The sequence below is a fragment of the Carettochelys insculpta genome, chromosome 4 (assembly GCF_033958435.1).
Source record: "Carettochelys insculpta isolate YL-2023 chromosome 4, ASM3395843v1, whole genome shotgun sequence".
Classification (NCBI taxonomy): domain Eukaryota; kingdom Metazoa; phylum Chordata; order Testudines; family Carettochelyidae; genus Carettochelys; species Carettochelys insculpta.
Genome location: NC_134140.1, coordinates 129,871,234 through 129,893,438, shown reverse-complemented (window position 1 = coordinate 129,893,438; position 22,205 = coordinate 129,871,234). Strand labels below are relative to the sequence as shown.

Below are 22,205 nucleotides of genomic sequence, written 5' to 3'. Positions count from 1 at the left end.
TCTCAACCCCCCAGCTGATGGCCGCCATGGAGGACCCGGCAATTTCGACGTTGCGGGACGCGGATCGTCTACACGGTCCCTACTTTGACGTTCAACGTCGAAGTAGGGCGCTATTCCGATCCCCTCATGAGGTTAGCGACTTCGACGTCTCACCGCCTAACATCGAAGTTAACTTCGAAATAGCGCCCGACGCATGTAGCCGCGACGGGCGCTATTTCGAAGTTAGTGCTGCTACTTCGAAGTAGCGTGCACGTGTAGACACAGCTATTTAAAAGCTTTTATCTATCTTTTCCATATAAACAGCTGGAATTAAATCTGTCTGACAAGAATTTCATTTTCTTTAGGAAAAATGTTTTGGCTTCCAAAAAATAAAACAAATTAATATGCTCTACTAAGGTTCTTTTGTTCATGCAACTGACCTATAAGAAAATTTGTATCTCTATAAATAGTTTGTTGTTTGTGCCAGAAAGTTTCTAGAGTGAGGAAATATGATAAGAAATTTCCCATAAAGACTACAGGTACCAACATTGCATCTTCATCACAGGATTTGATACCAGGGAGAATGAGTGGGTACTAGCAGTGAGAGAACGTGATAGAAACTGCCCATAGGAGGGGGGAAGTAGCAGAAGCCACTTCCACAGTGAAGCAGTAGAAAAGAGCACAGCCTCTTCATGTAAGTTTTCTGAATGTGGCATGGGGACCATATCAGAATAGCAGAACTTGTTGGAAGGAAGATGAGGGTGGCTCATCTGGCTATGCCACGAGGACTGGAATAGAATGTTGCTTTCTACTTATCCAATTAAACTGGACATTTGAAAAATGATTTGTCAAAGCTAAATATCAGAATTTGGCTGAAAACAGAAAAGAAGGTTATTTTAACAGCAAGGGTAATGAATCACTGGAACAAGTTACCAAAGATTGTGGTGGGTTGTCCATCAGGAGCAATTTTTAAAGGAGAACTGGATGTGTTTCAAAAAGAGATGCTCTAGTTCAGGGGTCTGCAACCTGCAGACCTTAAGGACTTTTTTTAATGGCTCCCAATGTGGTAATTGGAAAGAAAACAACAAAAAATCATCCTGGTCATTTTCAGTAAAAAGTATATGTCTAAATGCCCCAAAATGGACAACTCCTATCTAAACAGCAAACAAGATTATCTTGAATTGTTGGATAATTTCCTCTAGCATCCTCCAGAGAGAGAGAAGCTGCAGGAGTGAAAGTCAGGGAAACAGTGGTATGAACACATGTAAAGTGTGAGGAAAAAGAATATGTAATATAATGCTGCTTTGCAATGCTACTTGACCGCCTTTTTGTTTTGATAGTATATAGTATAGCACGGCTTTCTCTCTGTTACTATAGAATATGTAATAGTTTGTGAATGTCCTGCAATAAACACGTATTGCATTATGAATCATTGTGTGCGCTGTTCTTAAAAACAGGAGTTACAAAAAGTCTGGTTTGACATTATTTATTAAGGACCATCTTGTATTTACATGCATTGCGGCTCTTGATTTATTGAGTTTTTTACCAAATTAAAAACAAAAAATCTCTTCTTGCTATTTTGGTTGCCAACCACTGCTCTAGATCCTCTCTCCCTCAACCCTCTGCCCTCTCCCGCAATCCACATAACCTAAACCCTCTGCTTTTCTTCCTGAACCCATACCCCCTCCCAAACCCTGCACTCCAATCTGCTGCCCCAGGACACAACTCTCCCCCCCACCAGCCCTAGGTCATAACCCAAAGCCCTGCACCCTCTTCTGCATCCTAGAGCTCTGCCCTAGCTCACAATTCCCTCTGTCACCCAGACTCCCTCCCAGACCCCACACCTCCTCCTGCACTCCAGTCCCTTACCCCAGGCTCTCTTCTGCACCCAACCTTCATCTCAGACCCTGCACCTCCTCCATTAATATCATGGAACAGTGAGGCCCTTGACCACTTTACAAATTCTTGGAGTGGCCATCACATCAAAATTTTTTGCCAACCCCGGATTAGGTTACTAGAATCTTTTGAACACCACCTCCATCCTAAATTTAAGTGAAAATTTAGTTTATATGTTATTCCTAGTAAATCAGTTGTGCCATTAACCCACATCACAGTGGGGAGGGCAGTGAAAAACTGCTCCTCCTTATCAGGACTTCTCAGGATGAAACCCCATCCTAACCCACTCTCCATGAGTTTCAGTGGCTGGACTTCCAGACTACTAATTATTTTAACAAAAAGACTCCATGCTTTCTATATATTCATTAATGGAACTATCACTTTAGATTGAAATAGATATAATTTGTATTTATTTCTGATTCATGTTTTCTGCTGCTACTGATAAAAATTAAAAAAAATACTTACTTCATAAGTAGCACTATTAATTTGTACATCATTAAATTATTATTCATTTTTCAAGTCTCATGCCTGAAAATTAGATCTAAAAGTCCAGCTCAATTATAAATTACAGAACAAGAAACAAAGTTTTGTAATTATCTCCCATCCAACCAGTTTTTGGATTATTATTATTATAGCATGATATTAATGTTACAGTTGAGGACGTGCTTTCATTATATGCCCACAATCAGGGCATATAACCCTAAACCTAGCCCTATCAGGGACTGGAGCAGAAAACTACCATTTGGAGTGTTTTTTTTTTTTTCAAATTTGACCTCAGCACAAAAGTTAATTTTTGGTGGGAAGAATTGCACATACGTAATTAAAAATGTATCATAAAACAGACACACGAAGGGGCAAAATTGCTGCTTCATAGGCAACCTTTATTCTTATGTTTTCTAATAACTGCTCAACTTTACCATCTTACCAATAGTCTTTACACATATAGTATATACAGTATTGAATAAATGATAGTTAACAATGAAAGTACTCTTAATGCCCATTTCAGGGTTATGGAATGTAGCCAAGTTAGGATTCCAACAAGAATGCTAAATTTTGTTAGACGTTTGATTACAATGAACAAGACCATTCAAATTTTGAAGAGCACTTTTATTTGCATACCTAGGCTGGCAGAATGTCCACTCTGTCCAGAAAAAAAGCCATGTTATGTAGGATCAAACCTTTTCCTCCTCCTGGCTCTTTAGCTTAATTAGCACCTCAAGGTAGCATGAATTATAGCCTAACCTGTTTTCTCAAGATCGGTTTATCCTAAAATCTGTCACTGCTGGACCTTCTCTCTCTACCATTGAGTTATGTTCACTTTCTCTAACTCCTGTTAACTGGTTTGGGGTATCTCCAGAATCTTTTCAGCTTATTACAGGACAGGATGGAAAACACAAAAAGCTCCTCAGTTCCTACTCCTGGGAAGGCACAATCAGTTTCACACATACAGAATGGGGAGAGACTGTCTAGGAATGACTACAGCAGAAAGGGATCTAGCGGTTATAGTGGACCACAGGCTAAATATGAGTCAGCAGCGTGATGCTGTTGCAGAAAAAGCAAACATGATTCTGGGATGCATTAACAGGTGTGTTGTGAACAAGACACGAGAAGTCATTCTTCCACTCTACTCTGCGCTGGTTTGGCTGCAGCTGGTGTAGTGTGTCCAGTACTGGGCACTGCAGTTCAAGAAAGATGTGGAGAAATTAGAGAGGGTCCAGAAAAGAGCAACAAGAATGATTAAAGGTCTACAGAATGTGACCTATGAAGAAAGGCTGAAAGAATCAGGCTTGTTCAGTTTGGAAAAGAGAAGGTTGAGGGGACACATGATAGTGATTTTCAGATGTCTGAAAGGGTGTCATAAGGAGGAGGGAGAAAACTTGTTCTTTTTGGCCTCTGAAGATAGAACAAGAGGCAATGGGCTTAAACTGCAGCAACAGAGGTTTAGGTTGGATATTAGGAAAAAGTTCCTAACTGTCAGGGTGGTTAAACAGTGGAGTAAATTGCCAAAGGAGATTGTGGAATCTCCATTGCTGGAGATATTTAAGAACAGGTTAGATAGATGTCTATCAGGGATGGTTTAAACAGTTCTTGGTCCTTCCATTGGGGCAGGGAGCTGGACTCGATGGCCTCTCAAGGTCCTTTCCCATCCTAGTATTCTATGATTCCACTAGATGCCTCATCATTCCTACAGGGTGACTGAATGACTTCCTATTCAGGGACGATTTGGTGCATTATGTTCCAGTAGCATCCAGGGGCCTCAAATAAAGCAAGGCTTTATTATACAGTATTAACTATATGTTCAGTCTGTAGTAATGAGAGGCTTGGTGTAAGGCTAAAGCCCGAGGACAACAGTCAATGCTTTATTAACATACAGCAAAGCTAAAGGCCTCAAGCCTGAACAACGGTAGGTTAAAGCAAAAACTGTGCTAGGTAGATTCTGCACACAGAAATGCAGCAAGAGACAGAGCTGGTAAGACACAGGGCCTAAAAGCACATTAAAACACCTAAAAGCACCCAGAGCCAGGCACTTAGTGATACACAAACACATCCTGCTTGATACCATGCACTCCCCATAGATAACAGCTTAGCACCAGATACATTCCGACCCAAGTTCAGGAGCAGGTCATAATGACAGCATGATGGATAGTGTTGTTTTGATTGTACCACCACTATTCCCCAAGTTAATGGGCAGATCTAGTTACATTAAGGGGTGTCAATATATTACAATGAGGGGGTTGTACCTGGATATGTAACTTGTTTACACCTGTGTATAAAAGTGTATGTAATGGGCTGTGTTGAGCGACCTAGGGGATGATGGAGTCCCCTTGTCATCAACTGAGTTGCATCCATTGTCACAGCATATGCATGTACCAATGTAAACTGCTGAGTACAATGGAGACTCATGAGGGTGTTGGAGACCATACGTCAACAACAATAAACCTGGCTCCAGTGCCTTCGTACCTTGCTTGATTTGTGGCTTTTGGAGACTCTTGCAAGTCTGAAGTGTCAGCTAAGTGCAGGGTCTGCACTGTTGTCCAAAGAGAGCACATGCATATGGACAAAGTGATTAACATCAAAGGGAGCAGATTGGATGTCTGAGCACAGTTCTGGTAGAGATGCCCAGCCAGTCATACAGTATACATCTAACAGTCCATGCCCAGATTTGCATACTCTTACAATATTGTTGAATTACACAACATTTGGTGTTTTTCTTAAATTCCCAGCTGAGAATCTCAGCTTACATTTTGAGGGGCAGGGAGAAGTCAATTTGTAACCCTCATGGTTGCAAAGTATGAAAACATTGAAGCAAGAGTAATTTGCAGGCACAGGAACCAAAAATCAAAACGTTTACTGCCTACATTCATTAAAATTTCATTTTTCGTTCAATCATGTTTGGGGTTCAACTTGAAATTTTTTGAAGGCTGCTCTTCCCGTCCTTCATCAGGACAAACAACCTGGGACGCAGGGCATAAGCAGCACAGGGAGGCTGAGACGGAGCAGTGAAACATGCAACATGTCGGTTTTCAGATAAATATCTGGGTCACCATACACAATTGACATGCACAGAGCATACCAGTTTATTAATGAAAACAAAATGAGCAGGTAAAAGTGTGCGCCTGGGCACCACGTGTAATCCACACACCAACTGAAGGGACGCATTCTTTCTCTGTATAACTGGCCGAAGTGCCACATGGCACAGCGAACCGCAGCCAGCAGCAATGTGGGTTAGACCCGCATTTGGTGCACTCATGCCGGGGGTGGGCGGGGGTGACTGCACAAGACCCCCTCGCTCTAGGAGGCTCTTCCAGCTGATCAGACACTGGAATGAGTCTCAGAAGACCTGGCCGGGTGGGTGACCCTGGGCACGTCACTTCAGCTCGCGCCGCTTGGGAAAAGGCGGGAACCGCGGACAGCCAGGCGCTCGCGCCGCGCGACTGGACGCAAGGGCGAGAAGGAGCCGCACGAGACAACCGCACGGCAGCAAGCGCGAGCCAACGGAGCACCCAGCGGCGCGCTGAGCCTAGTGACGTAGGAGCGTTTCCGAATGCGGCGCCTGGCGGAGCGTGCGCAGAAGGGGAAGGGCCTGGCCGGCAGCGAGGAAGAGGAAGGAGGACCCTCGGAAGTCGGAGCGGGGGAAGGGCAGCGGCACCCGGCCTTAGTGACGGCGGCGCCAAATATCGCGAGAGGTGGCGCGGCGCCGGCGCTAGAGGTGACCGAGCGGCGACAGCAGCCCCGGTACCTCCCGAGCGGGACTGAGCGCAGCCCCAGCCATGGACAAGGCGGCCGGGGCGGAGGGAGGGGACGGCGGCGATGCCGCGAGCCCCGCGGCCGGGCCGGGTCCCCCCGCGGGGCTGAGTGACGGCAAGTCCTCGGCGGCGCCGGCGCGGGGGCTGGTGCGGGTCTGCGACCTGCTGCTCCACAAGAAGCCGCAGAAGCCCAAGCGCAGCCGGACCTGCCGCCCGGCCAGCAGCAGCGAGAGCGGCGGCGGCGGCAGCGAGAGCAGCGACAACGGCAGCGACGAGGAGGATGAGGAGGAGGAGGTGTCCGAGGTACCGCGCGGGGGGGGGCGGTCTGAGGTGGCAGGTGCCGGGCTGGCGGTCAGGCGCTTGGCGGGCGGGTACCGGGGGTGGAGGTGATGGGGGGGCTCTCAGGTGGCAGGTGCCTGAGGCGGGATGGTTGCGGGACCGCGGTCTGGGGCGGGGGCGTGACCACGTTCTGTGGGGAGGAGCTGGGCCGGTAGGTGCCGGGGCGGGGGCGACTGCGCACCCGTGGGAGCTGAGCCGACACGTGCTGGAGGCGGACGGCTGTGGGCCCGGAGTGTTGTCCGTTTTCCGGTGGTGGGCTGCCCTCTGCCGTCGTGCGGCCGCTCGGGCCTTGGTGCCATGGGTCAGGGAGGCTGCGCTCGGCCGGAGGCGGGGCCAGGGCGGTTGCGGTGGGGCCGGGATCCCCGCTGTGGGTCAGGCGGGACTGGGAGGCCTGCGGAGGCTGCCTGACTGGTTTGGTTTCATAAGCTGCTCCAGCTTGGGCAGGGCAGGGCAGAGCTCCACAGAGTCGGGAGGGGGCAGCACAGCGCTGTGCTGTTCTCGGAGAGGGGGCCCCTGGGCCAAGAAGGAGACGAGGAAGCACAAGTGTCGGTTGTATTGGCTGGTCGGCGCCAACTGGGGGTCCCTTTTTTGGGGGTCCCCCCCAGAGAGGCGAAGGGGAGTTGGGGTAATTGCACCTTTGGGCGTAGTTGCGGGGCTCAGCATTGAGTATCTATCAACACGTCCTTTAAATATGGCAGGGGGCGAAGTGGCTTTTGTCACGTTAACCCGTGTCCAGGTTTTCTCTTTAAACCTGATTCGCCGAGTGTTACGGGTGTCGCTGCGGTGAATCAGTGCGGGGCAGTGCGACGAAATCCCTATTACCTGGAACTGCTTTTTGAAATGTGTGTGGTGGGGGAAGGGCATTTTGAAAGGGAACAACTTTAGGATATTTGTATGAACAGGTGTTCTATTAAGACAAGCGGAAAGGAGTCTGTTTTAAGTATGTGCATAGATCATATTAGACTACTATCAGTTTTACTGAAGGTACTGGTATTTTGAATGAGAGAACAAAGACACAAACACATAAGCAATTTTATTCATTCAGTTACTACCAGATCAATGTTTTAGGTCTACAGCAAGTGGAAACTATGCAAGTTCTATGTGATTCCTAATCTCTCATTGAGGCTGTAAAGTGATCAGTAAGGTTGTTTATACTTGGACATATAGATGGGTCATCTTACAGACTACATTTATACTTCAATTAAACACCTGACCAGTGGAGTCACTTTGGGGACTCAGACTGCTGGGCTATTAAATGTAAACATCCCAGCTTGTGGTGAACCCTTTTTTTCTGGGACTGTTGTTCCTTGTGGGGTCTCAGCCCAAGCCCACACATCTTTCCTGCTGTTAGCTGTAGGTGTTTAATTGCTGTGTTGACATACCCAAAGACTTTATGTCCAGGAAGGACTATCCACACATTCCTGCAATAGGCCGTAATCTCTAGCTCAGTTACTGAAGTTCTCTAAGCTTGATTTAAAGACTGCATGCTACAGAGAATCTACCATTTAATCTAGTTGAAACCAGCACATGAGCTGGAGTGGGGAAGGATCCTGGGTCTCTGCCCATCTGGTCTGGGAGGGAAAATTCCTTCCATATTTAATACGGTATTACATCTCACCAAAAATACCAGAGTACTCTAAGGAAAGATGTACCTACTGTATAATATTTTTCATACTGGTCCACAGAAGATAAGTTTCTTATCTCTATTTGATCAATTCATTTAGACTGATGAAAATTGGTAACATTGTAAACTACAATTTTTTTGTCTAAATGCTGATGTTTGCTTTCTGAAATGTGTAGTCTTTTTGTATCATTTTATTATTCAGGAATATCCAGCAGCATTGGAATTCATAAACTAATAATTGAGACACTTTTCAGTGTCACCCAGCATGTCCGGGATGAATCAGTACTACCTGCTTACCACTGCTATGTAGCTTTCTTTGCACACCGGGAGCAATTCTTCCTCCCCAGCTACTGACGACAGGCACGGTTCTCGGCGCTTCAGAAGCCTAGCTCTTTTCAATTACAGGCTACTCATTTACATTTCTCACTTTGCTACAATTGAGTGCCCAGTCCCTTATATTCTGTGTACCCGCAGTGCACACTGATCCATCGCCTCTGGGCAGTTGGTGCACTCTGGTCTACCAATTTCACCCTACCTCAGTTCAGTGCTCTTCATACGTACGTTTAAGTCTCTTGCTCTGTCGTAAAACCAAGCTAAAGTTTATTTAATAGAATTTGAGATATAGAGATTCAGATGATAACAAGTATAAGTTATTTTCCTGAGAAAGTATTTCTTACCCAGTAGTGGAGTCCTTGTCCAGTTCAGACAGCTGGATCCACCTTTCATGAGACACCCCTTCTGCAGTTTCTTCTCTGAAATGGATAAGTGCTTGAGCCATTTCTTTGACTCTTACACTGTTACAGGTTACTGTCTTTTAGCTTGGAGGCCCCTCTTCTGAAAGCTCTTTAGGGGTTGGTTTTTCTTTGTAAGTTTCCAGCTTGTACAGTGAGCAGAGTGCTGTCTCCACAGATGCCCTTTGTTCTCAGCATCAATTGAATTTATTCTGACGCTCTGCCTCACCTCAGATGACAAGTCTCACTTGAACAGTTTTGCAATCTAATAGTTAATCTTTAACATATTTCTTAAATTATTTCATACAGAATCATTCTTCAATAACCATGACAATTGGTTCTTAGTATTTGGTAGAAGTTACCATGACTCTTTGGTGAAATATTGAGAAAATGTTTGGATGTGAGTAGTGTACCTGCCTGGATATGTCTGTGTCACACTTACCTAGAGCATTAAAATATTCTTATCCTTTTTTAAACCTGGTTTTTACTCAGTGTTGAGTGTCAGGCAGACATATTATTGGAAAGGACAAATAAGACCCTAGAATGATTAATTCTTTCTTGTATTTTGTATGCACAGATACTTATTTTTCTAAGTGTTTTTTTCAGTCTAATAACCTGTTAACTTTAACATTTATTTCTTTACTTTTTAAATGTCATTCTTAAAATAATTCACTTAAAATCTAAACTTCTGTCAGAATTAAACTACTCTTTTCTATGTAGCAATTAAAATACAGATAAAACAAGTCTCTTGAAAATATTTTGATTGTAGATATTAATGTATTTTTAAGAAGATAAAACTCAGCCTCTGCTCCAAATTACTTTTGTTTTTGCATCAGTTTTAAATAGGGCTCGCAAGCAATTAAAAACTTGCATGATTAATCAGACTGTTAAGTACCATTTAAATATTTTGGATGTTTTCTACATTTTCAAATTGATTTCAGTAGCCCAAAATACAAAGAGTAAAGTACCCACTTAACATTTTTATTACAAATATTTGCCCTCTAAAAGCAAAAAAGAGTATTTTTATTCAGTTAATACAAATATTTTAGTGTCATCCCTTTTTCATAAAATTTAAACTTACCGAATTAGAATTATAAAAAATAACCCATTGAAAACTAATGTAAAACTTTAGAGCCTACATATCCACTCAGACCTCAGACTTTTTCGGACAGTCAGTCCTAGAAACAAATTTGGGTGCAATTTAGGAGACAATGCTTCCTGCTTCGTGTTTACAATATCACCTGAAAGTCAAATACTGATATGCCAGTGTGTTTCAAACACCATTACAGATGATGTGCGTTAGTGCTGACGATAGGTTCTGCTTGATGCCACAAGCAGAAGGTTGATTTTCTTTTATGGTGGTTCTGGTTCTGTAATTTCTGTGTTAGTGTTGTTCTTTTAGATTTCTGAAACCATGTTCCACACCTCATACCTCTCAGATTTTGGAAGAGACTTCAGCTTCTTAAAGCTTGGGTTGAGTGCTTTAGCTATTTTTGGAATTCACACATAATGTACCTTCTTTGAATTTTGTTGAATCTGCAGTGAAAGCCTTCTTAAAATGAACATGTGCTGGGTCATTATGTGAGATTGCCATAACATAAAAAATGACAAAATATACATAAAAAGAATAGGAGACACAATTGTTCCCTAAAGAGTTCAGTCACAATTTTAATGCATTTTTAAAAGGAGCATCATCACTAGAGCCCTGCAAATCTGCATATAGCCACTTTATAACCTTGGGTGTCTGCATCTGCAGATGTGGATACCAATACAAATTTTGTGTCTGTGCAGGGCTCTAATCATCAACATGGAAGCATCTCTTTGGGGATAATGACCAAGCATGAAGTGGGATCTGAATGTTTAGTATCTCCGGCACATGAATATCTTGCAATGCCAGCCACACAAGTGCCATTTGAACACATGTTCTCACTTTTGGATAACTCTATAAATAAGAAGCAGAAAGTATTGTTTCTTGTAAATGTAAATTAGTTGGTTTTCCTTAGTGATTGGCTGAATAGGGAGGAGGACTGAGAGGACTTGTAGTTTTGTGTTACATAACTGCATGCAAAATTTTAGCACCTACATTTGTCAGTGACACTTTTACAATAAAGAGATTGTACTGTACTGATTGCATGAGGTGAATTGAAAATACTAATTTCATTTTTTACAATGCAAATATTTGTAGGAGAATAATATAAAGTGAATATTGTACGCTTTGTATTGTCTGCGTTGTAATAGAAATCCTTTATACACATCTCCTAGGACTGGAAGGGACCTTTGGAGGTCATCTAGTCCAGTCCCCTGACCTCTTAGCAGGACCAAACACTATCGCTGGCTTCTATTTGACCAAATCCCTAAATGGCCTCCTCAGGGATTGAACTCCTAACCCTGGGATCAGCAGGTCAATGCTCAAACCACTGAGCTATCCTATTTGAAAAAGTAGAAAAACAGCTCAGCTATTCAAATTCAATTGATATTCTATTGTTAGTTTGAGTTAATCATGAGTGAACATTGAGTTAACTGCAATAATCAACAGCTCTCGTTTTAAATTAGAAATTTTCTATATTATTGAGTAATGCTAGATTTAAAAATAAATATACTTCAGTGGTAAAGAAACATTCTGCGTCTTTTTCACAGTAACTGACAGACACTTATGAAGAGCCCTTAAATCAAAGACTTCATTATGCTACATATAACATGTGGGAGTACCCTTTGTTTCTGTTGGATTGAGATATTACTAGTTCTGTTGGTATTTCCTAGTATAAGTACAGGCAGTGTTGTCTCTAACTGGCACAATCTTAAAGAACTGAAGCATCTTTACAGTTTGAGTATATTAGCGTATGTCCCTATGAGAACTATGTTTCTTTATAAATGCATCTAAGTGCTAAGAACTGTAGTTGAGCAAACCAGCACCATGAGCATTCTGCTGACCTACAGTGCTGTGGTGAGAATATATGAAGCAGTCTTATAGATAACTATGTACCAGACAATGCAGAGTATAAAGTTGAGTGTATTGGTAGCAAACTTTGAAGTTGTCTAGAGGTGCATTTGTAGGTGCCATATTTCCTCCTTCCTCATCCCATTAAAATACACAGTTGGGTGATTGCATTTTGCATAGCTGAAGTCTTTTGTGTGGTCTTTTAAGAGTAGCTCCAAATACAACACATTCTACTTGTCTACACTTGCCCCCATCTTTGAAGTGGGCTTGTTAATCAGGGTGATGGGAGATTATTAATGAAGTGCTGCAGTGAATACGCAGCACTTCGTTAGGATTATTCTACTCTGTGGCAACTTTGAAGAGCCGGCATGCTATGTATTTGTACTTCAAAGTCCCTCAAAATTTTGAGGAGTAAAAGGAACTTCGAAGTGCCCATGGCTACATGTGTGCCGGCACATCGAAGTTTGAAGCTTCGAAGTTGCCACGGGGGAGAATTAGCCCAATGAAGTGCCGCGTATTCACTTCATTAGTAATTGCTCTTTGCCCTGATTAACATGCCCCCTTCAAAGTTGGGGGCAAGTGTAGACCCAGACATTGAATCTAGGAGCAGTGGTAGAGTTTTAAGATTGCATACATTTCACCAAAAAGTAAAAGAGGTGGGAAAACATATTGAACCCCATCTAGATGCTCCCTCATGCCAGTAAACATTATTGTGTATGTGATGGGAGAGAAGCAAAAATGATGGTGGGGCTGGCAAGAGAGGGAAGACAGGTTTTCAATTCTTTGAAATAATAAATCAGTTTCCCACCATATTTTTCTGGTTTGCTTATGTTGTATTAAGTACTGGTCCAACCTTAAGACATAGAGAGAAAAAACAAACAATCATTGTTATACTGTGATGGGGCGGAGAATAATTTTTATTTCTTTTGACAGAGTTGGAGGCATTTTGATCACTGAAAGAGCAGTTTTGTAATCTAAATGCTCCTTCGCGTTACAGTTTTATGAAATTACTTAATCCTGTTTAACAGTTACAGAAAAATTCACGGACTAGAAGTAGAAGTTGGGATGTCCAGTAAGGAGAATGTAACATTCAAAGAATTAAGTTTGTCATTGAGCTTGTATGTTTAGTATGCACTTGAGGATACAGTATTTGATTTCTTTCTTCTTTATAATACTCTTTCTCCCTGGAAATACAAGATGGTTGCTGAAAGCCAGTGTCTAGTATTGCTCTCATGAAAATTAATACAACTCAGAAACTGTGCACAGCTTGATCCCAAATGTCCATTGTCTTCTGTAGATACATGGGGTGTGGACTGGGGAGACAAGCATCATATTTCATATAAAGTAGTATTCAGTATCTCCTGGACAGAAAATTCAGAATTGCTTGTATGGAAGGAAATTTTCTTTAGCAATAGTCCAACAGACTATATCTTGATTTTTTTAAACTTCTTACCCAGCATGCATGGTTTTCTTCATGCAGATCTTCTGCTTGTGTTTTTAATATCTGTTGAAAAATACTCAAGTGAGATTAAATCTTATATTCGTAGCTTGAGCACCGTTAAATAGGTTTTAGAGCCTTCTTAATAGATATTGTGCTGTAGAACCCATTTCTCCATAATACCGTCTTTACTCATCCCCCTTATTTTCAGAAATTATCAATATTCTTGACATGTCAAATATCAGTCGTGAAGCTGAGCTGATATGTATTGGTCTCTAATATTAATCAGTTTACAAATGATTTGGTAAATTGAAGCAGCTGATCAGATCTATACTCTTAATGCTTGTGGGTTTTTAAAAAAAGAACATTTCCTTTTTTGGAGGTGATCAGCTTTCCAAGTATGTTGCTAAAGGGACAGGGAAGAGGAGGTAGGGAGAAGAGAGAGGCTGGGGTGAAAGGCTAAGATCAAGCTCAATATTCACTTAGAATGTACAAATTATAAAGTCTTCAGGACAGTCACTGTTTCTTATTATGTATTTTTTACAGTGCATGCCAGTGTAGCCTTGATTCTAGTTAGGTCCTGCAAGTGTTCATATAGTAAACTTTCATTATAAAGAAACAAAACATATAGAACAAAAACAAAATGAAGTAGTTTAATCAGGTGTCATAGCAATGAAGAAATAACATTGTATCTGTGTTTAATAACAGAAAATATATGCCATTAGTATATTTTTCCAAATGCTTGCTGCACACCTGTGAGTTGTTTACAGAACACGGTTTAAGAAACAGTGCTTTGGCTGACTTGTGGAAGGAGTTAAATTCATTTTTCTCCTTAACTTGGAATGTAGGAAAAGGGACGATGGGTCATATTTTTGAAGCATTAGCTAATGGTCACTGCCAAAAGTATGTTGCTGGCCTGCAGGGATATGACACATACTATGTTTTTTCCACCCACCAGTTAGAATGCAAATGTTTGAAATTTTTTTTTAAGCCCACAGAATGAAAACTGAGAGAACAGTTATTTTGTATGATGGCCAAGTTTTGTTTTCAGGTGTGTATATTTAATTCCTGTTTACTTTGTGGCATGTTAGTACATGTACCTGATGGCAAAATTTGTACCTTCATTTTTTTACAATTATGAGCAAGAGCAGTACATTTTCTGACCAGAATAATTGAGCTCTTTTTATTTAGTAATAGCTATGTTTAACAGCCATCCGCTCTGGTTGTTTACTGTGGTCTCATGATCTGTGTTAAGGGATTGTATTTACTAATTTTTATAAAGGGAGTATCATCTTTGCTAGATGTGACTGGTAAATTGGGATTGCATTGCAGTTGCACTTCAACCAGCAGGTAACATCAAAGAAATCTTGTGTATCCAAGAAGCAGTGATGCAACTACTGATAATGTCTTTATAGCAGAAAGTAATACAGTGTATATGGTAGTGAATGACACTAAATCTTACGAAAAAAGTAGATGTTTTCAAAGGAAGTGTGTACTTAGCTTGAGTGAAGTTACGTATATTATATAAACCTATCAAAAGGGTAATTAACTAACTGGTAAAACTTAAGTTGCCCAACAGAAAATTTTCAGGATTCATTTAGGGTGGAGGGTACCTCAGTGGTTAGAGCATTGGCTTTGTAAACCTAGGGTTGTGAGTTCAGTCCTTGAGGGGGCCTTTCAAGATTCTGGGGAGGGTTAGATTAAAAAACAATCTGTCAAGGATAGGTCCTGCTGTGACTGCAGGGGACTGGACTCTATGACCTCTCAAGGTCCCTTTCACTTCTATGAGATGTATATCTTCAGGTTTCTGGCATGCAGCTTAGGGGAGTGCTTCAATGTTCGAGTAAGATTGGGAACTTAGTTACAAACATTGAGTAGCTAACTTTTTCCTCTCCCAATTTATTAATATTGCCTATGTGTTCTTTACCTTGGGGTGTAGAGAGGGGAATGGAGTTTGACAATGCTTTTTTTTCATGTCACATGCCATGTGGTTGTTTAAAGATCTCCCAGATCTCTTAGAATGTGGCTGTCAGCAGTAAAGTATTCTAGATATTTGTGTGTGAAGAGCAAGTAGTAAAATAGATTAAATTGTTTTACAAATTTAGTTCAGGGTTCTACAGTTTTGAGTAGTGAGTCTATAAAATGTATCAGTGTTCAGGTTTTATAAAAAAAAAAATTACATATGTTTCTGACGTCTTATAAATTTCACTTTTCATAAATTATGTAATACATCTGAAGCTGAGGAAACAGTAAACCTGTATTTATCTGTTCTGTACATGACTTGGTACATAAACATCAGAAGTACTTGAATGGGTTCAATTTTATTTCATGTACTATGATGAAGTAAATTCGAATGGATTAGTAGATAAACCATTTTACATTTAATCTCAGAGGATTTTTATTTATTTATTTAATTTTTGCACATTTTTAGAGCATATTTGAATCTTTACTTTTGGATTAAATAGGATTTTTTTTTGTGGTGTTTTCCTGAATCTTAAATCGTGCTTTATGAAAGTTTAACTTTTTAGGTCAGTTTTCCTTCCCAAAGGAATCTCATATTAAGATATGGGCTTTCTGTATTTGAACTAATTCGGTTTGCCACAGGGTTCTCAGATGGAATCCACAAATGATCAAGGATTATTGTGAATGCTAATGTTAGAGTGCTTTAGGGCATTCCTACAAAAATGGTATTTGTATAACCTTGTGAATGTTCCTTGTGCATTTTGTTTTGGCCTTGAAGAAAACTTAAGATTGCAGCACAGTACAAAATTAGTTTCTCTATTGTTACATTCTTTACCTAAGAAGAGCTCAGTCTTCTCATTCACTAGTTGAGGTGAGCCCTGATTCTGTAGTGACTGTTCCCCCACTCGTCCCTCACCCCCAGCTAGGGAAACAGTGCAGAGAAGTGCTGCCTGGAGGCTTTTCCCTTGCTGCTCTGATTGGCTGGAATTGCAGCCAGTTGGAGTGGCAAGGGACATGGAGCCAGGTGCGTCTCTGGGGAGCTGCACAGATAAATGCCCCCAACCCACCCCCTCACACACCTCCAGCCTGCTCCTACAACCCTCCCACCCACACACCCGCTCTGCTCCTGCACCCCTGCTCATGCTGAAATCCCCCATCCTATTCTTGCACCCTCCCGTTCTCAAGCAGGCCTCTGAACCCACACTCCGTGTTTGCACCCTCCCTACTGACCAGACCTCCCACCCTTACCCTGCTCCTGAACCCTACCACTGACCAGACCTCCCAACTCCCTGTCTGCTTCCTGGTAGCCCCCTCCCAAACACTGAAACATTCATTTTTGGCCCCATCCCAGAGCTTGAGGAGCCCGCAAAATCTACTAGCCTGAGTCCCGACAGACTTTACAAATTCACGTTGTTATTCTCCTGTGCCTCTTCATAAACATAGGATATTCCACAGGTTAAAAAAAAAAGCCTTCAAGATAAAACCATTTAAAAATAAGGAATGAGTTGGCAGCAATGAATATGAGGTTCAGTATCTTGGGGGGTTGTTTTCTTAACTGTATCAAACAGAACTTTGTTGAGTGCCACCTAGTTCAGGGGTCAGCAGTCTGCGTCTTTTTAATGACTCCATTGTGCCTCTCAGTACTGCTGCCACTGTCTCCTTTGCGCCTCCTTCCCGAAGCTAGAATGACCCTGCCCTGTGCCAGCTGGAGCAAGAGCTCCTCCCTCAAGACCAGCCCATGCCTGATACTTTCTCCTCTCATGTCAGGGCAGCCACGGGTGGGGCTGGCCCTGTTGCTCCACCTGCATGTTTTTTTGTGGTGGAGAAGGGAGAGGCAGGGGACTCAAGTTGCCGTTCTCTGTAAGGGGCCCTTTAGCACCTGGATGGCATCTGGGCCTGAGTGGAGCATGGTGCAGCAGGCTGCAGGGAACAGGGTCCCACTCTGGACGGGTACAGAATGGTTTGGGCATCTCTTCCCCCTCCTTCTCTTGTTGCTCCTCCTTCCCTCCCCCTTACCTGTGCTGCTCTCGAGGTTTCGCACACTGCTGACCCCTCACGTCTCCATGCGAGCCAAGCTGGCAGCGTCTCTGCTACTCCTCTTTAGCCCTGAGCTCTCTGGGTGTGCAGCAGCATCCTGGCCTTACCCCACTCTGGGCACAGTGCTTGCTGGTTCAGCAAATCAGTGATTGCCTGCTGGGCCATGTTGTGCTGCCCAGTAGTGGAGAGGGTGGGGAGCGGAGACCCTCCCCCTGGGCACTCCTGCTGCTCTACTGGTGTGCCAGTTTCTGAACACATGGTGTAGCTGCTGGGGTTCCACGGCTCTCCACGTGGAGGCGTGTTGGACGTGATTCAGTGTCACGGGTCTGGCCCTGTGAAGATGCAGGCCACCCAACTGTAGGCACATAGGATCCATAGAGTTCAAGCCAGTTTGCAGTACCTTCGCGGGCATCTCACCCGTGCTGTAGGCATCTTCAAGGCATAATTGTACCACCATGGTGTGTGTCTGAGCTTTATTACTCTGCCCAACTGCCTGTCAGTATATTCTAGGCAGCTTCTGACTGGGGTGGTTTGCCTACAGAACATGCACTGAGTTAGCTGATCGTCTTTTCGGATCTTTGTTCAGTCTGAATATTTCAGAAGATAGTACAGAGATAGACATGCAAACACAGTAGCAATATCACATCACGTAACTGCCTGGTTTTGACGTGGGGAATTGTTAACCTCTTATGGCCTGCTCTGAGCCGCCTGGTTAGCGCGACCGGATTGCGAGGCTCCCCGCTCTAGTTGTCTGGATCCTCGAGGACCTAGGGTGTACCTGAGTGACGGCGGAGGCCCAGCGACATTAGACTGCCCTGCCCCTCTGCAGACCGCCCCACCCCCTACTGTCAAGAGGACCAGGGGTTGTGCACGTACCCTTCCCGCTGTATAGATGTAACCTTCCCTGGCAGGCAGTGGCTAGCTCAAGAGGCGAAGGTGGAATGAGGAGGAGGCTTAGGGGTGAAACTGATGTTCTATTTATTTAACAGAGCCAACAACAGGCAAATAAACAACAAAGCGGTATAGAATAAACACATAAAACAATTCATAATAATAATGATAACTGTCCTATATAAACCTTAAACACTTACAATTATTAACATCAAATCCATAAAGGCAACCTGTAAAACTTTCTTTATTGTACCGGGAGGCAAAACAAATTGGTTAGGAGAAAACTTTTAAAGGTAAGAGGGAAAAGGGGGTTTGTTTAATTTAGCTCCGAGGGGGAGAAGGGCGCTACTCCTTCTCCTATACCCTCCGGCCGGGTCGCTACTCCGGCCTATTGGGGGCCTTAAGGCTCCACCTCTGACGCCCCCTCACCAACTGGGCGTTTGCCACGGCCCCACCCAGCTGGAGCTTGGAGATTTTTAGGATGGGTAAAGGTGCAGGGTTGATTTGGGAACTGGGAGGCTATGCCTTCACTGCAGTGTCCCACCTGCTTAGTAGTAAGTATAACTTTCTATTATTAACTTTTTCTGTGATTAAGTAACTAATTTAAACTATAACTATGAACTATTAAATCAAGTGTACAGCTTGGTTATTATTTGAATTTGCGCGGTCAAGCCCGGCCCTAGGGTCGAGCCCCGGGTGCAGCCCTTCGCTGGCCCTGGAAAGGGCACGGCTGAGGTGTGACCCCAACCCCCCTGTTAGGGAACCCAGTACCCAAAGTGCTGTATTAAGTAAAGTGTCTTGCAGTTAAGTGAAGTGTCTGGTTTGGCAATGGCCCCGGGCTGTGCCACGGGTCAATAGGTAGTTTACGTGTCTGTCGATTGAAGGTCCTGTCCAGGTGAGTTTGTCACGTCCGGTAAAGGAAGGTCCAGATGAGCACAGCAGGCACAGACGCTGGGGAGCGCTGGTGGTATCGTTGGCGGGTCCCTGGTTACGTCACCGGGTACGCAGTACCCCCACTGAAGTGGGGGCCAGTTTGCCACCCGGTGACTTGGCCGAGGGGCCTGCTTGGTGCTCCCCGACCCAATGCGCTGCTTGTTTTTGTTGAGGTGCGCTGGGGCGCTGGCGCCGCTTCCGTGCCGGTGGGCATCTGAGGTGAGCCGGTGTTTCCCGCTCTTGGCTGGCACTGCCTGCAGAGTAGGCACTGCGGTGATTTCAAAGCTCTTTTTGCTGGTGCCACCTGAGGGCAGGCATCGCAGTGATTCCAGCTCTCAGGCCTGGCCTCAGAGTTCAGCAGCTGCCACTGGGTGGCCATGCTCCTCCGTTCGAGGTAACAAGGTCCTTGCCTGATTCCCTCAGGGCCGCTGAATGGGCTGCGGCTCCTGAATTTATAGAGTGAACTCATAAATATTCATTACATGATTAGCATACTGAGAATTCTGTGCAGATGCTTTCAAATAGGTCCTCCTCTTGGCCGAAGGTGCTAGAGAGTTTTTACCTGGGCCAATCAGAGGGTTCCATTTTAAACCTGCATTCATGAATAATTTATGAGCTCAGGTTGCCGGGAAAACCAGCTGACACAGAGTGACCGTTGCAGGGGCTGCTAAATGGCAGCCTGTGTAACTTTAGATTTTACCTGTACCTGCGTTGATGTTTAATGGCCAAAGGCTTGTTTCCCCTGGCCCACGGGGATGATAATGCCCAAGGGATAAAAATCCCTGACAGGTTTTCTTTGAACCCACTGACAGAGAGAAGGTTCGGGAGTGAAAGTCAGGAAGATGGTGGTGGCAACCATACATGTAAAGTGAGAAGAAATAGAATATGTAAAAAGTTTGTTAACATCCTGCAGTAAACGTATCACATTACAATTCATTGTGTTTGCACTGTGCTTAAAACGGGTTACAAAAAGTGTGGTTTGACATTGTTCATTAAGGGCTTTCTCGTATTCACATGCATTGTGGTTCAAAGTATTGATTTTTATAACTGAATTTGACAAAAAATGGCTCTCCTTGCTGTTTTGGTTGCAGACCCCTGACCTAGTTAAAAGCTGCTCCCATTGAAGCCAAAAGCCTCTCTCCTCCATTGGCAATTAAGTTCAGCTGGGCAGGCCCATATACAGTAATCTGGGATGACTTGATTTTACCATCCCAGTGAAACGCTTAAGAGGCTGTACTTTTGAAAGGATTGAGTCTGTGTTTTAAACAAAAGACTTTTAATAAAAGGGGGAAGGAGCCAATCGTTAATTGGGAAAACACCACAAGCACATTCAAAAGCACATGACCATAGATAAACCTGACCTCCAAGCATGTCAGGCAATATTCCGTGCTTCAGTTTCCTGCGTAGGCGGTGGGGAAGAATGCTGAACTTTAACATTTCACCCTCCCTCTGCTGTGTCCCACTCACAGTTGGTTTCCCTTGGTTAGCGGAAGACCTAGAGTTCAGAGGTGTGTTCATAGCATGTACTTTCCACCCTTGAAGGGGGTTGAGCTGTGCTGCTGCCTTTGCAACTGGCTGACAGTTGCCACTGTCCTGCAGTCACCACTCTCTGAGTATGTCTAAATACAAAATTAAGTCAGCCTCTTTTAGGGCAACGCACAGCCACGGCATTAATTTGGTCACTTTTGCATGTTCACACCATGCTCCTTGTTTTGGTGGTTTGCACCTTTCCCAGGAGCGTTTGCACCAATTTAACTGTATGTTTGGAGCATTTAGGCGTGACTCTTGAAAGCCAACGCCAGTCAATATAAGCAATGCTCTGTCTATGCTGACAGTATGTTAATCTAATTATGCTGACCTGAGTTCTTTGTCTCTTGTGGAATTGAACTTGTTATTAAACTGGGATAATGCGCAAGTTACATTGGCAGGAATAACATTTTAGCATAACATTTCATTAAAATTATCTCATGTACAGATTGAGGAAAGAGTGTCTATATGTACAGGTGCATTAAATCAAGAGAAGCAAACTGATTATGATCTTGATCAGTGACTATTTCATAAAATATGCTTTGGCCTTTATCATATAGTGTATATATTATCTTTGTTTTTTTTGATGGTCAGGCACTATCCACAAAAATTATATTTTGCAAACACCTGATTAGATGCACACAATACTGAAGTAAATCCATTCCATTTCTCAATTTTGTACACTGCTCAGCACATCATGGGACTTGAGCAGGGATTACAGATGTGACATGCACAGTGCGGTGTCACACACAAACTTCCTATCTCCAGATAATGAAATTTTATTAAAAGCAAGCTTAATGTGAAGAGGTACCATACTTAGTATTGGAGAATGTGTTTAGTATGAAACCAATTTATATAATCATTTTTATGCACTCCACTCATTAAAGGGACAAATGAAAGGGAAGTGACACTTCTTCTGGTAAATGAGTCGATGTTAATTGTAATGAATATGCATTTTTTCCAGATTGTTTGGGGGTTTTTGAAGTTAATATTAACTTGCATTTTCCTATTTTTAATGCTTTTTAAAAGGTTCCTTTCATCCTGACTCTTAACTTTCCTGCTTTTGTGTTTTTAAATAACTCCAATTCTGAGTATTTTCAACCTGAATCCCAATTTAATGCTTTATTTTTCTCTCGTATTAATGCCTGTGAGAGTAACTAGAAGTGTAGTTTGTGCTCTATGAAGTGGTTAGACTGTAACTTTTGCTTAAAAGATGAAAGGCGGAATTTAGATATATGCTTTGACCATTCACTTTTATTGCATATCATAGAATCATAGAATACTAGAACTGGAAGGGACCTCGAGAGGCCATCAAGTCCAGCCCCCTGCCCCAATGGAAGGACCAAGTACTGTCTAAACCATCCCTGATAGACATCTATCTAATGTGCTCTTAAATATCTCCAGTGATGGAGATTCCACAATCTCCCTTGGCAATTTATTCCAGTGTTTGACCACCCTGACAGTTAGGAACTTTTTCCTAATATCCAACCTAAACCTCTGTTGCTGCAGTTTAAGCCCATTGCCTCTTGTTCTATCTTCAGAGGCCAAAAAGAACAAGTTTTCTCCCTCCTGCTCATGACACCCTTTCAGATATCTGAAAACTGCTATCGTGTCCCCCCTCAATCTTCTCTTTTCCAAACTGAACAAGCCCGATTCTTTCAGC

General features: G+C 43.2%; 1 protein-coding gene across 2 annotated transcripts in view; it reads left to right on the top strand.

Moving 5' to 3' along the window:
- Positions 1-6,078: 6,078 nt before the first annotated feature.
- The window catches only part of ANKRD17 (ankyrin repeat domain 17), a 159,931-nt gene continuing 143,804 nt past the window's right edge, over positions 6,079-22,205 (top strand). For both annotated transcript variants that reach the window (XM_074993801.1, XM_074993800.1), the window contains exon 1: positions 6,079-6,425. In XM_074993801.1, the coding sequence (XP_074849902.1) occupies positions 6,147-6,425 (279 nt within the window). In that variant the 5' untranslated portion in view covers positions 6,079-6,146. The remainder of the gene's footprint in view (positions 6,426-22,205) is intronic.